General features: G+C 39.0%; 1 protein-coding gene across 2 annotated transcripts in view; it reads right to left on the minus strand.

The window, feature by feature from the left end:
* The window catches only part of LOC130222301 (NACHT, LRR and PYD domains-containing protein 12-like), a 40,776-nt gene extending 17,093 nt beyond the window's left edge, over positions 1 to 23,683 (minus strand). For both annotated transcript variants that reach the window (XM_056454876.1, XM_056454877.1), the window contains exons 1-6: positions 23,511 to 23,683; positions 23,218 to 23,331; positions 18,611 to 20,545; positions 4,856 to 5,029; positions 4,557 to 4,730; positions 809 to 982 (exon numbers count right to left, since the gene is read on the minus strand). In XM_056454876.1, the coding sequence (XP_056310851.1) occupies positions 809 to 982; positions 4,557 to 4,730; positions 4,856 to 5,029; positions 18,611 to 20,545; positions 23,218 to 23,331; positions 23,511 to 23,560 (2,621 nt within the window). In that variant the 5' untranslated portion in view covers positions 23,561 to 23,683. The remainder of the gene's footprint in view (positions 1 to 808; positions 983 to 4,556; positions 4,731 to 4,855; positions 5,030 to 18,610; positions 20,546 to 23,217; positions 23,332 to 23,510) is intronic.
* Between the last annotated feature and the right edge of the window lie 1,371 nt (positions 23,684 to 25,054).

Consider the following 25,054-nt stretch of genomic DNA (forward strand, 5'->3'; position numbering starts at 1 on the left):
TCCTTGATAGTTCATACTGTGTGTTGTTCACTCACAAAAACGAACACCGATTTGCCTGTGATTTCAGGCATTAGTTGGGGATTTCTCAAAACCTGTTGGTGAGTCAAAATCAGGGGTAAAATCATGCAGTCTGAACTAAGTGAAAGACCCAGAAGGGCATCCTGCTGATTTGATTCAGAAGGGCACTTTTTTTGTCAGACGGCTCACCGGTCAGGTATACATCCGCGCTAAAGTATCAAGATGAAAGTCATCATAGCTTGCGTAGAATAGACTCAGCTCCCAACCCAACTTTGAAAATAGATTAACGACTTAAACGATATAACTAAAGAAATCTCCACAGTGCTGAGCGAAAGCGCTTACTGGGCAGTGCATCATCGATGACGTAAGCGTGCCCAGGCCCAAATGTAATGTGAGTGCAGGCCGTCGGGGGAGACGGGAGGGGGGACAACCATGCTTTGGCCCGGTTCAAGGCAACTCTACATAGTGTGAGTACGCCCAGAGTCTGTGTGTGTAACAGGTGTCATCCTGCAGGATTATTTTAATAAACTACTTTTTTGCTTTGCTCTAACCTTTGTCTGACTGACGTCGTTTTAGCAGATTTCCATGACACACAAGACCAATATTATTTCTTGATTAAAACAGGTGCTCTTTAAACAAAGGTTTTCTTTTCGACGTTTCTGAGTGAAAAAAGAATAAACATAAAAATAAAAATCATCTCTGCAAATGTTTTTCTCTGTCTCATCTCATAGTACTTTGTGGCATTCCACAAAATCTAAAAGTAAATTGCGGCAGCATTAATTTTACTTACCTCAATATCTCTAGTGGACAGTTTGGACTCTTCAGTCCATCAGAGAGAAGCTTCACTCCTGAATCCTGCAGGTCATTGTTACTCAGGTCCAGCTCTCTCAGGACACAGTTTGAGGATTGTAGAGCCAAAGACAAACTCTCACAGCACTGACCAGTGAGTTTACACGTGACCAGTCTGAGAAAAAAATAACATTACATTAACAGCATGTTTTTTTTTGTTTTTTTTTTTTTAATGCATCTGGAGCAAAAAAATAAAATAAATTAATAAAACATATATATATATATATATCAGGGGTGTAACGGTTCACAAAAATCACAATTCACAGTGGTGTCACGGTTCGGTGTGTTGTCCATACAGCAAAAAAAGAAAAAAGCCAGAGGATTTCTCTGATTTTATTTTTTTTATGCATTAAAACTAACATCATAAAAGTATGATCTTGTTTATTTTTTTTTTCTTTTACTTTAAACAATGATAGAGCTATACTTCTGGGGTTCCTGCTTAGCAGCAAATAAAACAAATCCTTCTTTATACTCACAACCACAAAGAAAAAAAAAACTATGTAATATTGTAGTAGTTAAACAAATAATAAAAAATAAGAATTTAGTTTTATATGGAAGTATTTTTTTTTATTTTCAGAAAGATGAGTGTCCACCTTTTCTTCAGACAGCACAGATCTGCTTGATTTAAATGTCACCTGCCATTTTAGTGGATCTGAAAGCAGGAATTGTCTGACTAAAATGGGCTTATGAAGGAATAATGTTACAGGGCTCTATTACATTTAACATTTTCTTAAAACCCAACATTCCATCTGTAAATATCATCATAGTTTTTCTATAACTGCACTTAAAACTTGTATCCTGCACTTGCTGCTATTGCACTGCTGGTTAGACCGAAACGGCATTTCGTTGCCTTGTACTTGTACATGTGTAATGACAATAAAGTTGAATCTAATCTAATCTAATTTCCACTACCGATTAAGGTCTTACAGGGCTCAAAATTAACCTTTTTTCTTGGTAGCATTGGTGCTCCTAACTTTAAAAATGTTGGCGCAGCAGACAAAATTTATTCGCACCCACCAAAAATTATGAGCACCATTACTACACGTTTTCTATTAACATATTCTATTATATATCAAAATCAGTTTTATTGCCAAGTGTGCTTCACACACACAAGGAATTTGTTTTGGCTACAGAAGCTTACAGTGTACATAAAGTGACAAGTGACAACACAAAATACATATGGAAAAAAAAAGAAAAAAAATGATAAACATTAAACAGATGCGGTTAGTGAAGAAACCTGGATGTTGAGTTGTATGTACAGATTGTTATAAATATACAGGTTATAAGATGCTGTGTACAAGTGCGAATGTAGAGAGTATTGCATTGTATATTGATATAAGGTGCTGTGTACAAGTGCGTATGAGAAAGTATTGCACATATTTATTGCACAGTAGGGGAATATTTAACTGTTCATAAGGTAGACAGCCTGAGGAAAGAAACTTTTCCTGTGTCTGGCTGTTTTTGTGCTTGGTGCTCTGAAGCGCCGACCAGACGGTAACAGTTCGAACAGGTAGTGTGCTGGGTGTGAGGCGTCCAGAGTGACTACCTGTTCGAACTGTTAACATATTAACACTCTAATCACAACTAACAAATAATCAAAAATCTGCGTGCGCGCACTGGCCCTGCACACACAGCTTGACGTAAATGAGATTAACTGAATTAACAATAATAACTATGCTGGTCTCACGGGTGGTGTCTGATATTGCACAGATGATATTGACATATAACTTATTATTTTCATGCGTCATCTTAATAGCAATAACAGTCTTTTCATGAGCTGAAATATTAGTTTGATTTCAGTGAATGCATGCTCTTTAGTGATGGTGAAGGCGGTATCAGTCCCATGATTGACAGCATTGTGATGATTAAATGAAGGATTAAATAACGTTAAAACATTTTGTGCTAAAAATTTGTAGATTCAGTGACAAACACTGAATCCTGCAAACTCTGTCTTACCCGCTTTACAATGAATGCTTTAGTCATTTTCACAGCAGACTTTAAACACTGGAAGTCTTTTATCCACTAATCCGAAAGTGCAAATGCTGAACTGACATTCATTACATGATCACTGATTAGATGTGCCATTAATAGTAACTTTAGATGTTTCTAAAACTAAATCTGTCATTGTTGTTAATATTCTCTCATATCCAGACCTTTACATTTTTGCGACTGTAGTTCCTTGTCAACTTGCAACAGGTGTTGTGCCAAGAAACACACCCCTGCAGTAAAATTCACCCCTTTCATAGGCTTTTATTGGTATTCTCAGTCTACTTAAAAACCAAAGGCCACAATTGATTATATATGATTTTTATCTTAATAGATAAAGCAAAAACAATAAATAAAACGCATTTTAAAATGCACTAGGTTTACAGATAAATGTAAAAGAAAATCTGTAATCTTCTGTAAGGGAAGGGTTCACTGTTATTAGTGTCATGATCTTATTAAAAATTATCAATTTAAGTTAATAGATGCACATTTCAGAGGGGCTGGGTTTTATGGCAGGGGCGACAGCCTTTAATGTACAGGTGTCAGCAAAACCTTAGAAGTCGACAAAACTAAAGTTTAACTAATATGATAATGATCTTATTTTGACTAGAATATCTCCTGATAGATTTTTTTGTCTGAAACAGATTGGAGGAATGAAGTCAAAGAGTTTAGACTTAACAAACCTAATTCTTGGCCATAAGTCAGGTCTAAGACAATACACAACAGATAATTCTTTAAAACATATTTTTTGTGTTCTATACAATCTGGATAATTTCATTCTAATGAAATAATATTCATTCATTCATTTTCCTTCAGCTTAGCCTCTATTTCAGAGGTCGTCACAGCAGAATAAACTGCCAACTGTTCCGACATATGTTTTATGCAGTGGACGTCCTTCCAGCTGCAACCCAGTACTGGGAAACACGCATACACACATTCTCTCACACACACACACTTATACACTACGACAAATTTAGTTAATCAATTCCCCTATTGCGCATGTGTTTGAACTGTGGGGTAAACCGGAGAACCATGAGGAAACCTACGCCAACACGGGGAGAACATGCAAACTCCACACAGAAACGCCAATTGACCCAGCCGAGGCTCGAACCATTGACCTTCTTGCTGTGAAGTGAACATGTTACCCACTGCGCCAAGTGCAGCCACATGAAAACATTGTTAAAAAACTTTAAAAAACTGTAGATATTTTGTGACAAAGAGTTTTGGAAAGTCAGGACACTGATTTTTGGGGTGTGATTTTCTTTTATAAAGTGGAGACATGAAAAGGTACTGGTTACACTTTGGAAAGTAGTTAAACATACTGAAAAGAATACTTTTTGTGGTGATTCATTTAAGTAAAGTAAAACTGTTTGGAGGACTATATTTTTGATCTTTTCTTCATCCAAGTACAAGTTTTGAGGGTGAAGGCATAGTTTTAGTTTAAGGATAAATTTTAGTTTTGAAACAATCATTTCAGGTGTAGACAATTTCATTAAGTTGCTTTAGTTTTTCAGACCTATTTTGCAATACAAGGTCAACTCGTTCTTGTGCAATATGCTGTGCAGACGAGACGCAGCACTGTTTAGCACTTCAGAAAATTACATTTGTATTTTTATGTATCTGAGCAATGTTCTTTCATAAAAAAAAGGTTTGTTTAATAAATACAGATCCTACACAACCATATATAATCTGGAGTATAATACCTCAGTATCTCAATCTGACAACTTGAACTCTTTAGTCCATCAGAGAGAAGCTTCACTCCTGAATCCTGCAGGTCATTGTTACTCAGGTCCAGCTCTCTCAGAACACAGTTTAAGGATTGTAGAGCCAAAGACAAACTCTCACAACACTGAGCTGTGAGATTACACATGCACAGTCTGCAAAAGAAAAACACAAAATACATTAACAGTGTGATTTTCAGAAATTCGTCTGGACTAAAATTAATAAAATAATAATAATAATAGTAATAATAAAAAAATCAATCAGGTGTTTGAAATCAGACTTCAGTATCTCCATTGGGCATTTTGGCATCTTCAGTGCATCAGAGAGAAGCTTCACTCCTGAATCCTGCAGGTCATTGTTACTTAGGTCCAGCTCTATCAGGACACATTTTGAGCATTGTAAAGCCAAAGACAAATTCCCACTAGACTTAGCAGTGAGATTACAGCACTGTAGCCTGTGTAGGGGACAAAACAAGCAGAGTTTGTACTCATACATCAAAATCAGCAGTATGAATTAAACATTTTTGATTGTTTCTGAATCCAGCCTCCAGTGTATAAAGTAACACTTAATCAGCTCTTTCTCTTAAGTTTACCAACCATGCTTGACAGCACTCAAAAAGCAAGTGGGATAATATTTACATTAGACTATTAGCTATAAATGCTGGTGTTGTGCATGTACTTGAATTTTGTTTGAATATTGCTTGTATTAAAGGACAAAATTGTGTTTTCAAAATAAATAAATATATATATATACACATACATATATATATATATATATATATATATATATATATATATATATATATATATATATATATATATATATATATATATATATATATACACACATACATATACACACATACATACATATATATATATATATATATATATATATATATATATATATATATATATACACACATACATATACACATATATATATATACACATATATATACACATACATATATATATATATATATATATATACACATACATATATATATATATATACACATACATATATATATATATACACATACATATATATATATATATATATATATATATATATATATATATATATATATATATATATATATATATATATATATACATACATATACACATACATATATATACACATATATATACACATACACATATATATATATATATATATATATATATATATATATATATATATATATATATACATTTTACAACAAGAATTCCTCTGTTGTGAGGAAACATATAATAGTGGATAGAAAGTATCATAAATGCATCGTAATGCACTGAGATATTGAATTGAATCCAATCAATGACATAATAATTGTAACCGAATCAAACTGTTAGACCAGTGTAGGTTCACAACCCTGGCACATGCAGTCCAAGTAATCACTGTTCACAAGCTTCAGGTGACCTGGAACTGGTGTGTAAGAGCAGTGCATGATGGGATATGTAGTTTGTTAGAATGGCAGGGAGTGTTCTCCATTGATCCGCAAGAACTACATTGCTGGTGATCAAAACAGATTTGGGTGGTGGGTCTGGCCATTGTGGAACTGTTGTCTGCTGGGAATTCAGGAGGATCTGATGCCTTCCATTCGAGGGATTCAGGAGGATCTGGCACCTGCCCGTCAGGGCATTGAGGAAAGGGATTTGGCAGGTTTGGCAGTGTCAAAGGCTCTGGCAGCTCTGTCAGTGACAGTGGCAGTGGTAGCTCTGGCAGTAATAGCTCTGGTGGTAGCAGCAGCTCAGGCAACTCAGGTTGTGATGGCAATTCAGGAACAGAAACCTTGACTGGAACCATGGCAGGAAAAGTCTTAAATCAGGAAGCCAACTTGTGAGCTAGCAGAATATTGTTGGTGACCATTATGTGAGCTGGTACCTGGGCCTTTGCCACTTTATGAGCAAATAGACTAGAGGTGGGCATCTTGTGACTAAAGAACTCGTGGCGGCCAACTTGCACTTGGGTGGACTGGCTGCAGTCTGAGCTGATGTGCAGGACACAGGAGTAGTGATGATGCCAGCATAAATATGGTGGTGGACTGAGCAGCAAGCCCCATCGTCAGAGGTGTTAAGAGGTTTTGTGTTCCTAAACTGTAAACTCAAAGTAGTGTCACACCCCTGTTCAGTTCATAGTTCACTCTTATCTCCACCCATTCAATCTCTGGCCAATCAGGACTGCCTCAAAGGTTTTATTAATGGCACCTGTGTCCACAGTTTGCTCTTTCTGGCTGCACATGGCTGAACTGTGCAGAGGACTGAATCTGAATTCTTTTGTTGTTTTTCTGTGCTTATCTGACCATGTAAGCGGCTTTTGTATGATTTAAGTTGACTTAAGTACTCATATGTTTCATGTTTGCCATTTTCTGTTTAGATATGTACTTTGTTAGTGGACTGAATAATTGTATTTCTGTTATTTCCCTGCTGATTACTGAAACATTGTATTTCTGATATTTTTCTGCAGAAACCACACACAAAGAAACACACACATAAAAAGAAAAGACACACACACACGCACGCACGCACACGCACACACACACACACACACACACACACCTATTTTCCAACCGACAGCACCACTGGCTTCAAGCTAGCTACCTAAACATTACCTCCTACTTTTCTAGAGGGGCTTGCTGTTTTTCTTGTGGCAGTCTTCTGTGTCACTGACAGTGGTTGACCTGTGTATGTGTGTGGTGTATATATCCACCACACACCAACCCCCTTTGTTTTCTACTCTTCTGCCTTTGCCTTTGTTTAGTCACAGAAAGACCCTATGCATGAAAAGTACTGCAATTTTATAATGTAAAATAAGGTAAAAGGTAATTCCGCTTCTGGCATGATCCCATCCCTCTTCCCTCTCAAACTTTGCTTTCTCTCTACATACTGCCATATGCATATCTACCCATATTTTTAAAATATATTTTTTGCTATTTATAATTGCAATTGCTTGATGTTTGAAATAAAAATCATTTGCAGTGTTTACATGTTTATTACTGTATATATTTTTATTAAACAGTATTTTTAATGTACAAGTTGATTGCACCTAATATATTTGTTAAAAAAAGTATGTTATTCATCCAAAAATGTCTTTAAAGTCTAAAAATGTCTGACTTATGTCTGGAAGACGCTATAAAAGTGTGTATGGAAAACGCCACAGTAGCTAAGCCCATCAAACCCCTGATGTAAAGTTTGCCAAGCATAGCGTGAGCGGACAAGCATCACCAAGGGTGCAACCTTCCAACGTCGCATAGGCCCTTTAATTGCCATTACATGATAACAATTTAGATCAGGGGTTGTAAATGTGAATTTAAAATTTTAGTTACAACAGTACGTTGGAAAAGCGTGCCAGTCCCTAAAGGGGGAGAATGATGTGGAGGCCACCTGCTGGGGGGAGTCTGGGTGGAGTGCTACATATCATAAGCTGGTAAAGCTGGCATAAACTGGATAGGTAAGACACGGATCCACCTGAATAGGCGGAATACTCCGTGGCTAAAATAAGCATATGGGATTGCCATCAGGGACTGCACATAGTTGGCACCGGACCCCAGCATGTGGGTAGATCAATTGGGCATACCAGACATCATACTGGGTCAGGCACCGGGCTCCCCTGCTGAGTCGGGTGCTGGGGGCCTCTGAAGAATTCTCTAGGGTTCGCCAAGGGGGGAACTTATTAGCAGAGCAGAAAAAGCGCACGTGTCTCTGGGTTAGGGAGCATGGCGCAGCAAGCGTTTTGACACAAAGCTTAGTTTCCTCTGAATTGACCAGGGTTACCCAGTAATCACGAGGAAACCGGCTCCACTCAAAGATTATAAAATCTTGCGAATGTATTAGGTGTCATCCAGCCCGCAAGTCTACACAGCGATACGTGAGAGAGGTGCCACCTGCTAACGGAGAAGGTGCCAAGAGAAGGTGACACTTCTGGTTAAGTGTGCTCTCAGCCCCGGGGGACACAGCTTTCCGAGGGCGATGGCATCAACTATCCAGCTGGCCAACCTCTGTTTTTGATATGGCACTTCCCTTCTGCCAAACACCGTAACAAACAAAGAGCTGTTCACAAGATCTCAAATTTTGCATAAAGCACAAAAGGACAAAGCAGTGAAAGGGCTGGGTCTGCCTCCTCCATGGGCAGCATGTTCACCCATGCAGGTTCACCACCTGGTCTCTAAATGGGGTGGTAGGATCTGTGGGCACATAGCTGGGCTGGAGTCTCAGGATAAAGTGAGATTATGCCGGCCTGAATTCCAGGCACAATTTGCTGATCGAAAATGCCTCCAATCCCAGACTTTTTAGATTGATGGCAATGAGATCAGTAGAGCTATATTCATGGACAGAAATTTTAAACATACCAAATCAAATGGCTTGAATGGACCTCTCTGCAGCCCTGCCAGAACTTGAGGGCATGAGAGTGGAGTGAGATGGATTTAACCGCCGCATGGCTCTGAGGAATTGGATGATTAAATTATGCTTCCTGAGCGTGTTGCCATCCACCGTGTCATGATGAGTGAAGATGGCAACCACGTAAACCTATGGTGTGGAGGATGACAACCTACGCTCCAGCTTATCCTGAAGGAAGGATAACACACTGCTAATCTAACAAGTTTGGGGGTCTTCTCGGCAAGAAGTGCACCACTCAGTGAATAGACTCCATTTCAGGGCATAGGCATGCCTCGTAGAGACTGCTTTAGCCTGAGTGATGGTGTTAACCCCCGATGCCGGTAAATCACCTAAGTGTTCCATGCTTCGTCTATGAACCACATGTGGAGGTGCCAGAGATTTGAGTGCAGGTGTCAGAGGGTGCCCTGTCCCTGGGAGAGGAGGTCCTCTCTCAGGGGAATGCACCAGGGAGGGGCCGTCGCAAGGAGTGTGAGTTCAGAAACCCAGGTCCAGTTGGGCCAGAGAGGTGCAACTAATAACGCTCCATTCACACGGGGCGTCAGCATCAACGCTTACCATTCACTTTGAATGGAGGACGTCAGGCATTGCCGAATTGCATTATGGATCCGTCTGCACCGCTTCAGTGGCATTGCTTGCTGCAGAAGTTGGGAAATTTTCAAACGCCAACAGAAGCGTCAGCCAATCAGATCGCTTTATGCAAATACCCCAGCTCAGACAGTAGCCATTTGTAGACTTACTTCCTTGGCTGATGCTGCTATGACCATCGCGTCAGCTTTAACTTCAGACACGCCCTCGGGTCAATCGTTGATGTTGAAGCCCTGTGTGAATGCACGGTAAGACCTGCTCCTTGTCCTCCCTGACTTTGCACAGTGTCTATGCGATTAGGCTTACACCAATGTACACCCCCATACGATTGATATAAGCCACTATTGCCATGCTATTTCTCTTGTCAGTAAAAAGCGGCAGAGAGCGAGAAGCACTGCCAACAGCTCTAGGCATTTGATATGCCAATGCAGCCGGGGTCCTGTCCACGAACCTGCAGCTGCATGCTCATTGCACACAGCCTCCCAGCCCATGCTGGAAGCATCCATAGATATGACAACATTCCTGAATACTGGTTCTAGGGACACAACAGCCCATAGAAAAGCAAGATCCATCTAAGGACTGAGGTTCCAGCGACACATTGGAGTGATGGACAGTGATGGCCCATCTGGAGACCCCATCATGAAGCCATCACTGAAGTGGTCTCATATGAAGCAAGCTGAGCAGCATGACAGCGGCTGTGGATGTCATATGCCCCAGGAGCCTCTGAAATTATTTCAGTGGGACCACTGTCTTCCTGTCGAGCGTGCTCAGACAGGACAGCACCAGCCTGGTGTGCGACCATGCAGATAGAGTCCAGTTCCATCCTGAGATAGGAGATTCTCTGCATGGGACAGAGTTTGTTCTACTCTTGGTTGACCCGAAGCCACCAACTGGTTGAGGTTCTGAAGCACCATGTCCCTGTGCATAATCAATTGATCCCGGGATGAAGCAAATATGAGCCGTCGAGATAATTGAGTATGTGAATGCCTGTGAGCCAAAGAGGCGCTAGGGCACCCTCCATGAGTTTAGTGAAAACCAACGGACACCAATGGGGAGGACTTTGTACTGCCATACTTGACCATCTAACGCAAAGCAGAGAAAGGGATGGAGGCGTGGGAGAATGGAGATATAAAAGTATGCATCCTTCAGGTCTATTGCTGCAAACCAATCCTGAGGACAGACACATTGTGTATGCGTTTCTGTGTGAGCATCTTGAACGGCATTTTGTGTAAATGATGGTTTAGTCTGTGCAGATCTAGGATTAGTCTTAACCCACTTCTCTTTTTGGGCACAATGAAGTACAGGCTGTAAAACCTGCACTTCATCTCAGTTGGAGGGACGATTGCATACTTTACCAGGAGGACAGCAATCTTCTCTTGCAAGACAGGGGCGGACACGGGACTGACCATCGTGAAATTAATACCCGTGAACTTGGGATGGTGAATAGAGTATTGAAATGCATAACTGAGTCTGACCATCCGTATGAGCCACCGTGTGGGGCCGAGCAGTGCTTACCAGACTGGCAGACCTACATTAATGGCACTATCGGGAGGGGAGTGCTCACCCTGGGAAAGCAGAGCGGTTCAAGGAAGAGCTGAAAATAAAAGATTGTCTCTTACCTTTCACCCTGGATTCCGCGGTGAGGCTAGAGTGAGAGAAAAGAGCCTGTTATCTTGCGCACTGAGAGCCTGTGGTGATATGGCCCCGCGCTGCAAGCTGGAAGGTGGAGCATCCCAGACTGACAAGGCTCGGGTTTGCAGACCTGAAGAGAGAGGAAACTGTTTTTTGAATAATTGGGTACCGCCGGCCCGGAAGTGTTAGTGTCTATTATGCTGAAGTTGGAATAAGTCCTCTGCCCTCCACTGAGGAAAGAGCAGGTCTCCTCTTTTTTGGGTGGCCCATCTCAGGGACCCTTCTAAGTTCTTTTACCGGACTTAACGGCACCCTGGGGAGAGCAGTTTTCCGAGCCCGCTGATAGATGACTTCACCCGCATTTCATTGCCTTGTACTTGTACTTGTGTGATGACAATAAATTGAATCTAATCTAATCTAATCTAACCCATCGCCTTCGAAAGTTATTTCACCGCTGAGAACTCCTGGGTAAAGTCCCAGACTGTGTCACAGAACAGGCCAGCCTGGAACATGGGTCCACTGAGAGAGCGAGCCTCCCTCATATCTGCCAGGTTCAGCCAAAGTTGGCGATCCTGGGCGACTAGTGCTGCCATCATCTTCGCCAGGGCATGAGTGGCTGTTTTGGTGATAATGAGAGCATAATCTGTCACCATGTGGAGCCCATTGGGGCATCAAGCCGGGGAAAGAACCCCCCTCCTGCTGCTCAGCCATCTTCTAGCGTTTATAGGTGGCCAAATGCATGCAGAGCTGAAGCAGCCTGGCCCGCAGCAGTATAGGCTCTGGCCATGAGAGACTCAGATAACCTGATTGCCTGATGGAGACGCTCTCTGGGCAAAGATTCACCATAATAGCATGCTCCACCTGAGGAATTGCCTCATACCCCCTGGATGCTCCGCCATCAAGGGTGGTAAGAGCGGGAGCACATGAGGACGGTGCAGAAAAAGGTTCCTTCCATGCCTGCATGAGCTCACCACGTACCTCCAGGAAGAAGGGGATGGGAGGCTTGGAAGGTCTTGCCATCTTCTTAGCCCCCACATAATACCCATCTCAACGGTCTGGCCGCGGTGCTGGGGGACAAGCCATCTTCAGTCCTACGGCCGAAGCAGCCCGGTATAACACGACTAACATGTCCGATTCTAAATCCAAAACCTCACTGACAACCCCGGAGGGAGGCAGTAGGTCCGGATCTTCATCAGAGCACATTAGCCCGCCCTCCGATGCAGCGATGGACATCATGTCCATGGTGTCATCTAATGAGAGCGCAGCCATCCCGGAGGATGGACAGAGCACACTGATGAGAAGTGAGGGGTCCAAACAAATTAGCCCCCACTGTGGTCCTCAGACCTGCCTGTATGCTAACCGAATGGCGGGAAGCAGCAGGGGTGATGCACCCTAATGCTGGAGCGCACAGCGACCTTAGTTGTACAACAGTCAAGCCCTTGCAGTGAGGGCAAGAACTGTAACAAAATCTACAGTTCAAGCCAATGACTTAGAATCACATAAACACGAACACAGTTCTGACAAACTGAGAACAAAGATTTGTTGAGCTACACTATGATACATGCAAGTAAGTAGGGCTGGGCGGTATATCAAGTTCTGGGGATATATCGATATAATTCCCCAACGCGATGCTGTATTATCCAATATCTTTTATATCGATATGGTTTAAGGCCACATGTGTGCATTCTGCGCGATACAGACCACTCCAAGGCATCACGCGAGCTCCACTTGCACAAATGTGCGCATGTGCAAATCATCACCTTGGAATTATAAGGTTCTATCTGCATTCTTCATGATTTTGAGATATTGAGCTTCAAAGTTTTTGCATTCCATATAGCAAACAATATGTGTGTCACAGTTCTCTTTCATACATTAACATGGCAGAGACTCTAGATGTTCTCTAAATGTAAATGATCAAAGTTTTCTTCCATTTGCAAATTGGAGTAAAATAACCACGGTAAATGCAGATAGAACCTTCTAATTCTGAAAAGTCATTTTCCACTTGGAATTAGAAGGTTCTATCTGACAGATCATTCATTGAAGCATCACTTTTCAAGAATTACAATCAAATAATATACGTATTTAAGTTGGTGTTGTAACAATATGTTGAAGCTTGAGAAAGTAAAATTTTTGCTTTCTATAACATTTAATTTGTGTTTTAGGATGAATATTTGTTCTTGTTCAAATTAAGCGTACAAGGCTGTGCTAGATATTTTGTCCAGTGCAGATGTCAATTTTATCTAATTAATATGTTATTATGTATAACATTTTATGCTTTATATGAATTATTGAATTATATTGATTGAATTATATGCCCCATGAATTTAATTAAAGTATTAACCCTCAAGGCCTAATATTAAATTTAAAGACTTTAAAATAAAACAGACAATAAGCAAATGAGTATAATGAACACTGAACATTTTTCACTTACCATATATACACAAATAAAAATATTTCACATTTAACATAGAATTTTTTAAAATATTGGTTTCTTTTTTAACAATGTCAAATTTAACATTTCATTTCAATGTCAAAAAAAGCCTCTAAATCATCACATTTACACACTTCTCAATTTTGTGTGGTGTGACATTATTTAGTCGGCTCACGTTTCGAGATTTTGTGCGATTGTGTCTTTCTGGTCTTTCCCACTGTCAATGGAGCAGTCTGGTGAAATGGTAAGGAAGCTGATCCTGATTGGTCCTTGTGCATGCATTCAAAATACAGATTGGCACACAGAAAGAAGTTATAGACCCAAGCTAGAGTTCGAATTTGTAGATAAACTGTTTTGTTTTTGAAAAAAAAAAGTCTTAAAATGTAAACAACTTATACAAAAACACTACATAATGTAAATAAGATGTCATTTAATGAGAATATGTGAATAACTCAATTTTGACAAAAATGTCAGATAGAACCTTATAATTCTAAGGTGACGAAATGAATGATTCACTCAATAAGTCATACAATAGATTTGTTCAAAATGAACGAATCGTCCAAGAACCACCCATCACTGATGCGACATGGGGGAACATGCAGTGCCGGTGTTGTATCGAAATCTTACTCCCTGGACAGATCTGACTCCCCCTCACATGCATGCACCTCACACAGTGCCTGCAGCTGTCACAGCGGTTTATCAGAAACCTTTTAGTGATCATTTCTTCCACAATTGACAGCAAAAACAAAAGTAGAAGGAATTTATACCGCATTTCGAAAGTAAAACCACCTCATTTTCACTGATTATAAGTTCAGTATTTATTACACGACGGTCTCTTCTTTACATTTATGTTATAACACATTTAGCTCTGCGTTCTGCTGTTATAATGACTGTTTACATTTATATGCTTAACCAGCATTTCATCACAGTACCCTGAAACAATTTTGTTACTTCTCATATCTATAGTCTATTCGTTTTCATCTCCTTATTTATTATTTATTAAAACAAGTTTAGTCAAAACAAAAGAAAAAGTGCATGATTTTTACGTGGAGTGGAAGACTTATCTTTAGAAATCTTCGATATGTGCACTGTTTAATAATTGTGCACAATACATGCATCTAAATGTGTAACTAAAAGAACTCATACAGCTGATTTAATTGTTGTTTATAAATCACACAAAAAAACTTTAATTTATTTATCAAAGTATTTTTTTTTATAGTTTGAAATGTGCAACAGTTTTAAGCAGGAGAAAACCCTGTACTGTATTTTATTTATCAAAGATTTTGTGCAGCTGTTTATTTGTAAACAGGGAGGGAAACCCCTGTGTTTGAATTATATTTTGCTCAAAAACTGTTTAATAAAGTTTTAATAAAGGCTTTAACTCTTAAGTAACCATTTATGGGAAAATACCGGATATATGTTGTATACCGTCATTCCTCTTAAAAATACCAAGATATAATTTTTTTTGCCCATATCGCCCAGCCCAATAAGTAAGTAATGTAATGTATATTTTTTATAGTGCATTTATTGTGTATGTCCATACACCCATAGAACTTCATAATCATGAGGGGGGGGGGGGGGGGGGGGGGGGGGTCTCTCCACACCACCACCATTGTGCAGCATCCACTTGGATGATGCAACTGCAGTCACAGGACAATGGCGCCAGTGCGCTCACCTCACACATGCTATAGGGGGAGTGGAGAGACAGTGATAGAGCCAATTCAGTAGATGGGGATGACTGGAAGGCCGGTAAGGGCCGATGGAGGGAATTTGGCCAGGACACTTGGGTTACACCCCTACTCTTTACAAGAAGTGCCATGGCATTTTTAGTGACCACAGAGAGTCAGGACCTCAGTTTTACATCTCATCCGAAAGACATAAAAAACAACTGTATAATAAGCAAACAACAATCCAACGCACACACACATTCATACATACACACACACACACACAGAGGCAGTTCAGAGGATTTAAAATGAGTTGACAACCGTCCTAAATTTATTCTAGTACTTATTACTAGATCATAGACTCACACCTGAGAAACCACGAAAGCATTTGGCGTATCTTTTACTGCTTAAGGTCAAACTGCACCAGCCAACATTTGTTTGTGTTACTTGCACTTTTGCTGAAGTCTTGAGTTTTCCTACTGATTGGTCAGTGACTTCGTAACGTCATTGGGATTTACTCGCTTCTGAGTGGAGGTTGTCCTCGGTTTACGGTGACGGAAGTTCTCGCGGTTTAGGCTGTCCCGAAACTTTAAGAGGTTGTGTGGAAAGTTTGTGGTGACCCAATCGTGTGGCGGCGCGTTGTCCGGGCAGGGCGAAAGGGGGCACAGAGCACAGCTGGCACGAGCAAGCTAATGCAAAAACCAAGGTTTTACTGCTGCAGTGCGTTTTAAGTGGCCTGGTTTGGTCCATCCCCATGGCACTGTCTTCCAATGAGCGGTTGCCATCGTACTAAGTATCTATCATTAACAGACTGCTTGTTAATTTCACGTGGTAAAAAATCTTGTAAGCTTGTAAGTATCTTACATCAAATGTTACAAGAAGAATACTGTTTGTACTTCTAGTTTTTCATTTACACCAAATGAATTGCAAATGTCACTAGCTTTCGTTTAGTACCAGAGATCATACATTTCAGACAGAAGGTTTCATCTGCTATAAGGGTTTGACAACACATTGATTATCTTGGTTGGTTACAATGGTTGCAATAGTGTATGAGGAAAACTATGGCATATTAATCAAAGAGGCATCTGCCTTAGTTGTAACACTTCAAGTGAAGTTTAATTCATATGCATTAAGGAAGTTAAGTCTCGTGAAGCAGTTAGTTAGGTTTCCTGTTGAAAATCCTGTAAAGCACCATTGTTAGGTGATTAAATTATTTACCAAACTTGGTACAGGGTCCCCCAAACATCTGCAGCCAAAGTATTGGTCAAAGTAGTCAAATCAATTGGCTCTCTGTTATCATAATGGTATAAGCCCTCGAGCCAGTTCTAAATGACTGAGAAAATGTGGCACCAAAACTTCAGATTCAGACTGGTTTTGTGCTCTGCAATATACCAGTGAGTTCAAACACTTCACACGCGCCCACTGATATGCTCTGTTGTTGATTAATCGCTGGTACCTGAGGAGCCAATCTTTGCCTATTCATTTGGCATTCATTGTCACAATTTCTTACTTATTAGAGTGATTTGTCATCTAGCGAGCTCCCATAGTGTTATCCAGACAAACGTCAGAGTTCCCATAAGGGGAAACAAGTATGTGATTTCCAGCACAGCATCAATTTTTAATATTACAAATAAAATCAGTTTGAGATTTAATAATTTCACTACCATTATAACTCAAGTAAGGATATATATATAGGATATATAGGATATAATAAGTAAGGATATATAACTGGCTGAATGTAAAGGAGGACTAAGCAAAATTGTTTATACTTTATAATTAATGTTCTCAACTCACAGCAATACAACTGTACATTGAGTACAATTGTTTGAATTAAATTCTTCATTGTTATTATAATTTTCTATTTTGCATATTTGCAATGCCTGTATTTGGGCATTTTTTTTTTTTTTGCAGTCCACTTAGAATCCAACTTGGAAATCAATTGTTTCTTTATTGGTGTTACGTATTTTCTTTAAATAATTAAATAATGATATAAAAATAATAATATAAATATTATAGTGAGTTTTATACCTAAGTAGTGAGTTTTTGTTTGTTGTTGTGTGTGCGCGCATTGCTTGTGGTTCTTTCTCCACTTTCTCCACTTTCCCTCCTAATCTGCAATTGCCTCTCTGGCTATACCACTAACTGTGCCCTCTTTCTTTCTTTCTCTCTCTCTCTCAAAAAAATAAAAAATAAAAAATAAAAAAAAATTTCTACTAATGTTTTGCTTCTTAGACTATTACACACCTGAAACTTGTCTATAGCGCTTGTTCACTGCTGCTCTTATAGTTGTGTAAATTGCTTCCTTGTCCTCATTTGTAAGTCGCTTTGGATAAAAGCGTCTGCTAAATGACTAAATGTAAATGTAAATGTCTTTTCTCTCCGCCCCTGTCTCCAAATAGGTTTCATCATACCGCACAGGTGCGGTGAATCAGGTGCCAGCACGTGGACGCCGGCTTGTTTGTGAAGACCATTTAAACCGGACTGGAACTTCGTTCGGAGAGTCTCCTCTCTCCCGCCTTGTGTTGTGAAGTAGAAACGGTGTTGCATTTACTCGGCTAAATTGTTGCAAGTTGAACGCTGAGTGTTGACTTTGTGATCTATACGGAGACACGTGTGCTGAGGAGGGTAATTTAATGTTATTTATTGTTACGGGTCTGGCTTGCTGTGTGGAGCCAAGCAAGGTTCAAGAATTCGTAACAATTGGCATTGATTGTTTTAAAATTCAAATGGCTTCTGTTTTTAATTTCTGTAATAAATATGGCTGTCAAGCCAGGATCTTGATGGTTTATTGTGGGTATATTGTTTACATGAAGAAATCTGTGTTACAAGTTAAACAATTTCTAATAAACAATTATATTTTGAACTTAAATAGTTTTTGTTTTGCGTTTACATTAATTTTACATTTGAATAGCCAAAATTACAAGCTTCAGTCTTTTAAATGTGATTAATCGCGATTAAAAAATTTTTTTTAAGTGAGATTTAATTAATTTTTTTTATCAATTGACAGCACTAATATATACATAAAACGTTTGCAGTTAAAGACAGCTGCCATTCCCAGCAGACTTCAGTTCATTGCTACTCTCTCTCTCTCTCTCTCTCTCTCTCTCATGTAAACATGTTTTCCAACACAGCTGTGCTTCTACTGTCTGTTGTCTAGAGTGCTTCTATGTTTAATCTTTCTGCTTTTCTCATATTTACATGAGAAGTAAAAAGTGTTTCTATGAATATGTTAAAGCAGGGCATTGATTCACTAAACTGATCTGTGTCTTCAGTGCAGACTAATGTGTGTCTTCTGTGATGAATGAATGAATACTCACAGAGCTCTTCTGCAGTTTCTCACAGCTGGTATCAGTCTCAGTCTTCCCTCATCTGATGTGTTGAATTTCTGCAGCTCAAACTCATCCAGCGGCTCCTCTGACATCTCAATCATGTAGGAGATTGTTGAGCAGTGAGCAGGAGAGAGTTCCTTCTCTGAGTCTTTGCCTGATTTCACAAACTCCTGAATCTCTCTGGACAGAGTCTGGTCTTTCACTTCCAGCAGACAGAGGAACAGATTGATGGATCTTTCAGAAGAAAGTCCATGTCCATCTCTAATCTTGTCTTTAATGTACTGTGTGCTTCTCCGGATGCTCGCTGAGCTCTTTTCTGAATTTGTCAGTAGATCCTGGAGAAGTATCTGATTGGACTCCAGTGTGATGCCCAGCAGGAACCGCAGGAACAAATCCAGATGACCATTACTGCTCTTGACTGCTTGATCTACTGCTGATCTGAACAGTTCATCCAAAGACTCCTCAGACCAGGCCTGAAAATATTTATAATATGTATGTTCATTAACATGCATCCATTCATCTTCATCATGTAAATGTTTTCTCTCATACATCAAACCCAACGGTTTTATCTGCTTTTTTAAATGGCAGTAAAACTCATAGAAAGCAGCCAGAAACTCCTGAAAGCTGAGATGGATGAAGCTGTAGACTTTGCTCTGATGAATCACAGATTCCTCTTTGAAGATCTCAGTGCAGATCCCAGAATACACTGAGGCGTCAGTGACGTCTATGCCGCTCTCAATCAGGTCCTCCTCATAGAACATCACATTGCCCTTCATCAGCTGTCTGAAAGCCACTTCAGCAAGTTTGAGGATCACTCCTCTGCTGGACTGCAGAAGTTTCTCTGAATCTCTCTCTTCATACTTCTGCTTCCTCATGTTGATCTGAATCAGCAGGAAGTGGATGTACATCTCAGTCAGAGTTTGAGGGATTTCTAAACTTAGATCTTCTTCCAGGAGCTTCTGAAGCACAGTGGAGGAGATCCAGCAAAAGACTGGTATGTGGCACATGATCTGGAGGCTTCTTGCTCTTCTGATGTGGGAGATGATTCTGCTGGCTTGATGCTCGTCACTGATTCTCTTCCTGAAATATTCCTCCTTCTGAGGCTCAGTGAATCCCTGAATTTCTGTCAGACGGTTGATGTATCTGGAGGGGATCTGATGGGCTGCTGCTGGTCTGGAGGTGATCCAGATGAGAGCAGAGGGAAGCAGATCTCCTTTCATGAGGCTCAACATTAACACAGCCACCGATGAGGATTCAGTCACAGCACAAACTTTCTCCTCATCTGAAAAGTTCAGTGGGATTCTGCTTTCATCCAGACCATCAAAGATGAACACAACTCTACACTGCTCATAAATCTCGGGCTCCAGATCTTTAAGTTCAGGATGAAAGTCCAGCAGAAGTCTCTGAAGACTGTACTGATGATCTCGGATCAAGTTCAGCTCTCGAAATGGAAGCACAAACATGAAATCTACATCCTGATTGGCTTTTCCCTCGGCCCAGTCCAGAATGAACTTCTGCACAGAGACGGTTTTTCCGATTCCAGCTATGCCTTTAGTGAGAACAGTCTTCATCTGGGCTTTCCCCTTCTTAATCTTCTCCTCATGTCCTGGTCCAGCGGAGGCTTCAAAGATGTCATTGCAGTAGACTGGAGTGTGTTGTGAGGGTTTTGTTCTAGCTGTTTTCTCCATCTGTAAAATCTCATGTTCTTCATTCACTCCTTCACTCTCTCCTTCTATGATGTAGAGCTGTGTGTAGATCCTGTTTAGGAGGGTTTGAGTCTCTTGATGGTTGATTCCCTCAAATAATCTCTCATACTTGTTCTTCATGCTGGTTTTATGCTGCTCTTTAACTCTCTGAAGTTGATCATTGTCTGGTAGGAGTGAATTCTGCTGCAAATCTCCTATCTGATCATCTCTATTCACGCTGCAGAAACAATAACAGAACAAAGGATTAATGAGTATGAGTGTAAAGATCCTCTAATAAAGACGTGTTTTTATCAGAGGCAACTGAGACAAAATAAACTGATTAAATACAGAACCAAACTATAGTAATGTAGAAACATATAGCTCTATTGCTCTCATAGCGCTATTGTGAAGCACTGTAAACACCACACACTGAGGACATCTTCTGACTATCAAAATGGTATAACAGTATTTATCATTTATTAAATGTAACCCATAAATCGTTTGATACCAAGAGACAGAATAGGTATATTTATTTACAATTATGCTAGATGCACACAAAAAGACATTTATAATCTTTTAAGATAAAAATGTGAGGCACCACAAAAATAAGGACAAAAGATCCTAGATTTAACTGTTAAGCTGCTATAGTGTGTAATGTAGTAATATTGATACCTTTGATACAATTTCCTTTTGTTGTATAATTTTATGTTTTCATGTTTCTCTAAATGTTGTATTTTGCTATCAACAGTTGTGGTGAGCATATATATATGTCGAATGTTTTTCCATCAATAAGAAAAAAAAACTATTCCCTTTTGTTTATATCGTTTAGTGCTTCACCATGACTGTGTTTGTTCTGCTTCTGTGTTCTGTCAGCTCACTTCCTGACAGAATAGAGTTTTTTAGTTCACATGATAATCTAATCATCAAGTGTTTGCTTTCAGGGTTCAGGGTCTTTTTTGTACTTTATTAAGATAACAAACTGAGATGATTTTAATAGTTTCATCTTAAATTAGTATTAAATTTGCCCATAATTATTTATTGCCAAAATTCATTCACTTTGTCTAACATCTTTTTCCCCAATTTAGATGTTTTGCTGACTATTGTAAAAGCATTTAAACTCATTCTACTAACTCTAACAGTTTCAATATCAATACTTTATCAGTACTTCACTAATGATCAAATGTGAGTGTGTGGACATTTTGAGTTTTAGAGTTACTTGTATTTTGTTCCCTGTAATAAAATGCCTTGACTGAACTGTGAGATTTAAGTTCAATATTTTTTGATCTTCTAGAACAGGGGTTTTTGCAAACTTTTTCAGCCGAGGGCTTGTGAGGAGCGAATTCTTTTGGGAACCCCCCAAAAATAAAAACGACGCAACCCAACCCAGCCCCCCCCAAATTAACAACTTAACTACTTAAAACATTTTAAATTGTATTATCAATGTTCTCGATTAATTTTTGCAAAATGTCAGTTGAGTTGACGGTTTCCATCAAGCCATACAGCTCAGAGTCTAAATTTATCTAAAGATTTAAAGTTTTAAAGAGTTTTGTCATTCATCAGCCTGTTAATGGTTAACAGTTAACTGTACTGTTGTAACTAGCAATACTACAATGGAGGCTGTAGTGGTTCAGTGTGCTGAAGTTTTGTTTATTTTATTCCTTTTTATTTGTGCACATCATAATTTACTCAGGTCGACAATCCTGACTTACACTGATAAAAAATTATTTCTTAAATGCATTCTAGAATGGGGTATTCAATTTCAAAGAGCCACAAGTTTTACTTTGCATAATTTTAGCACCTTTGCTGACTCTAGAATGTTAATTAACAATTTTTTCTATTAATAATAATACTGAACGCTGCATTTAAATTAGTTACACTAAAAAAATGAGGGGGAAAAGTGGATTAATATCTTGAAAAAAAAATGTCTTTATATTCAGAGTATTAAAGTTTGAGCAGATATGGTGAGCTCCATTAAATATAGAGCACTAATAAATTTTAATATTTAACAATTCATTAGCCCTATAATATAACACAAACAGATACATTTATATTTTTATAGGCTATAGTGGATTTACTCAGGGTGTATACAATTTAGTTTTTTTTTAGAGCTCATCCAGCTGTCATTATTGTAATAGGAGTGAAACTCCATGAACTCGCTAATGTGACTGACTGCTCCATTCATTGTTATTGCAGCACTTTTTGCTTTACAATTTTAATATGTTTGTTAGCCATGCTGCAAAGAGGACCGTCTGATATTTGTACAATGCAAAGTGTAAAGCCTGCCACACTGTGGACGAGGTGCAATGTTGTGCCATGTCTTTAAAATGCTATTCGTTTCCTATGAGTGAATCCTGCGCAGAGTGGCGCACACTCCGCAGAGCCCAGCTGATTGGTTACTTAGCAGCGCAAGCCATATACAGGGAAGTGCTTATAGCCACAGATAATGTTCTTATTGGTCATGTATTTTAACTGAAATAAAGTCCGTTAAATAGACCTGAGCATTCATTTAGTTGTTTAAGTGTAAACGCCATCAGATGCAGCAGACGAGCGGCAAAAAACACCGGAAGTGCCCGGCCGGAAGCGCTTATTCAATAAAAGTCCCTGTGCATAGCGGCGCTGCGCTTCTTTTCCTGCGTGCGAAAGTGTCAACTGCATTTAACTGACACAAGCATAAAGGTTAATATTTGCAGTATTTTTGAGCTCAAATTATAATAAAGAAATACATTAACCTTCAGAATGACGCGGGACAAAACATTAATTTAGGTGGGCCTATTGATTACCTCTCGTTTAGAATGTCTTTGCGGCCTCCTTGCGCCATTTGGCGGCCCCCAGTTTGAAAACCGCTGTTCTAGAAGACACATGATCATATAAATGCTGCAGTATAATCATGTGTGTGTAGAGATGATCTACCTGTCAGCAGGTTGTGCGTTTTCACTCTTAAAATTTATTGAGTGACCCATAGATTCATAACACTTCAGAGACACACAGTTGGGCTCTGCCTCTTCTCTCTTCTGATGAACGGAACTAAAACAGAGAAGATTAAAGTTCTGCACTTATTGCATTTAACAAAACAAAAACTGTTTTTTGTACAAAAACTATCTGGATGTGTGTTAAATTATATGACAGAGATTAAAACAGAACAAATTATGTTTTTTGTAAAAAAAAATAAAAATAATATGAAATGTAATGTGTATGCTTAATACCTGCATGCTGCAATCAAATCCTCATCTCCAGAAGTGTGTTTGTCGCCCATGATAGATTTTAGGTTTGAGATCCTGTTTGGATTCTGAGTTTGATCTCCAGCAGAAACTTTGATCTCATTCAGCAGCCTTCATAATTCAGATGAATGCAGAAATAGATCAGCAGCTGCGACACTCCTGAAGTTTATAAACAAATAAAGAATCACAGCCATCATCCATATATGATTAAATGTGTTTGTTTTACTGTGAACAAATATATCATACATACATATTCACATAATACATGTTTTGTCAAGTCCTTCTTTAGCGTCTTGAATTTACTCAGTCAAAGATTTGAAGTTATTCTGCAATGTAAATAATGGATTCTGTCTGTTTAAAATGGCGACACAAAAACGAAACACTTTCACTTTCGTTTATGAAGGAGCAGCACATCATGAGTTCAGTGAAAGACATCCAGCACAAACACTCTAAACAGAGCAGTCAAAACACCTGCAGGATTATCATTTTATTTGGGTAATTTTACCTGGAGCAGTATAAACACTGGACACAGACAAGACAGAACAAGACGTACCTGAATAACTTCTTCTGTTGGTTGTGTGATGAATTACAGAGCAGAGTAAAAGATATATACCGCCACCTGCTGTACTGTAGTGTGTAAAATAATATTTTATATATTTTATAAAGTGCTTTTGAGACATCAAAAATAAAAAAGCCACATAGTTGTATTAATTAGACCTTAGGCTGTAAGAAATTATTGTTGGTCAAGCTCCTGCACTTTTTTTTTTTACAAATAATCTACAAGCAGAAAAAATCAGGAAACAAACCTCAAATTGTATCAACCCTGTCATGGACAAATTCAAAGTAGTATTAGTATATTTTCATTGCAGTGTAATTATAAAATGTATATTTTCAGAACAGTCATGTGTACCTTACAAACCCAACTTTATAGATTATGGGAAAAGTCTATTTATAATGATGAAAAAAAGGACAAAACATTGATTTCCCAATAAAATATGCAATCGTTGAATGTTCTTTTCAAAATAAAACCCAAGATCTAAATATTTTGTCAAAGTTTTAATCAATATTAACTGGCCCTTATTGGTTAATTAAGAAATCACAAAAGATGTTTTGCTGAGGTTATAAATAATTTGTTTATTTTCATAAAAGTTAAACATGACGGAGGAAAACAAGATGACAGGGTGGACATTAGCATGACAGTGTGGACAAAGGCTTTATTCAGTGAACTAAATATGGAGGAACATTTGAAAAACAACAGGTACAACAAGAAATATTAAAGGGTTCATATAAAAGGTTGTAAAAGTTTTCAAGAATTCAACTTCTGTTTTCACTAACTACAGTGAATCACTGAGCCACCATGCCGCCTCTTCTACTTAGGGCTGCAGTTTTATTTCAGACAGTCAATGAGCTCCATTATATGGACTTTTAAATGATATCCTAAATATAGACTGAGACAGATATTGCCAAAAGGTTTGTATTATCCACGACTCATATTGCATCTACTCCTGCAGTGTATGAGTGTGTATAAG

Source organism: Danio aesculapii, chromosome 4, assembly GCF_903798145.1.
Source record: "Danio aesculapii chromosome 4, fDanAes4.1, whole genome shotgun sequence".
Taxonomy (NCBI): domain Eukaryota; kingdom Metazoa; phylum Chordata; class Actinopteri; order Cypriniformes; family Danionidae; genus Danio; species Danio aesculapii.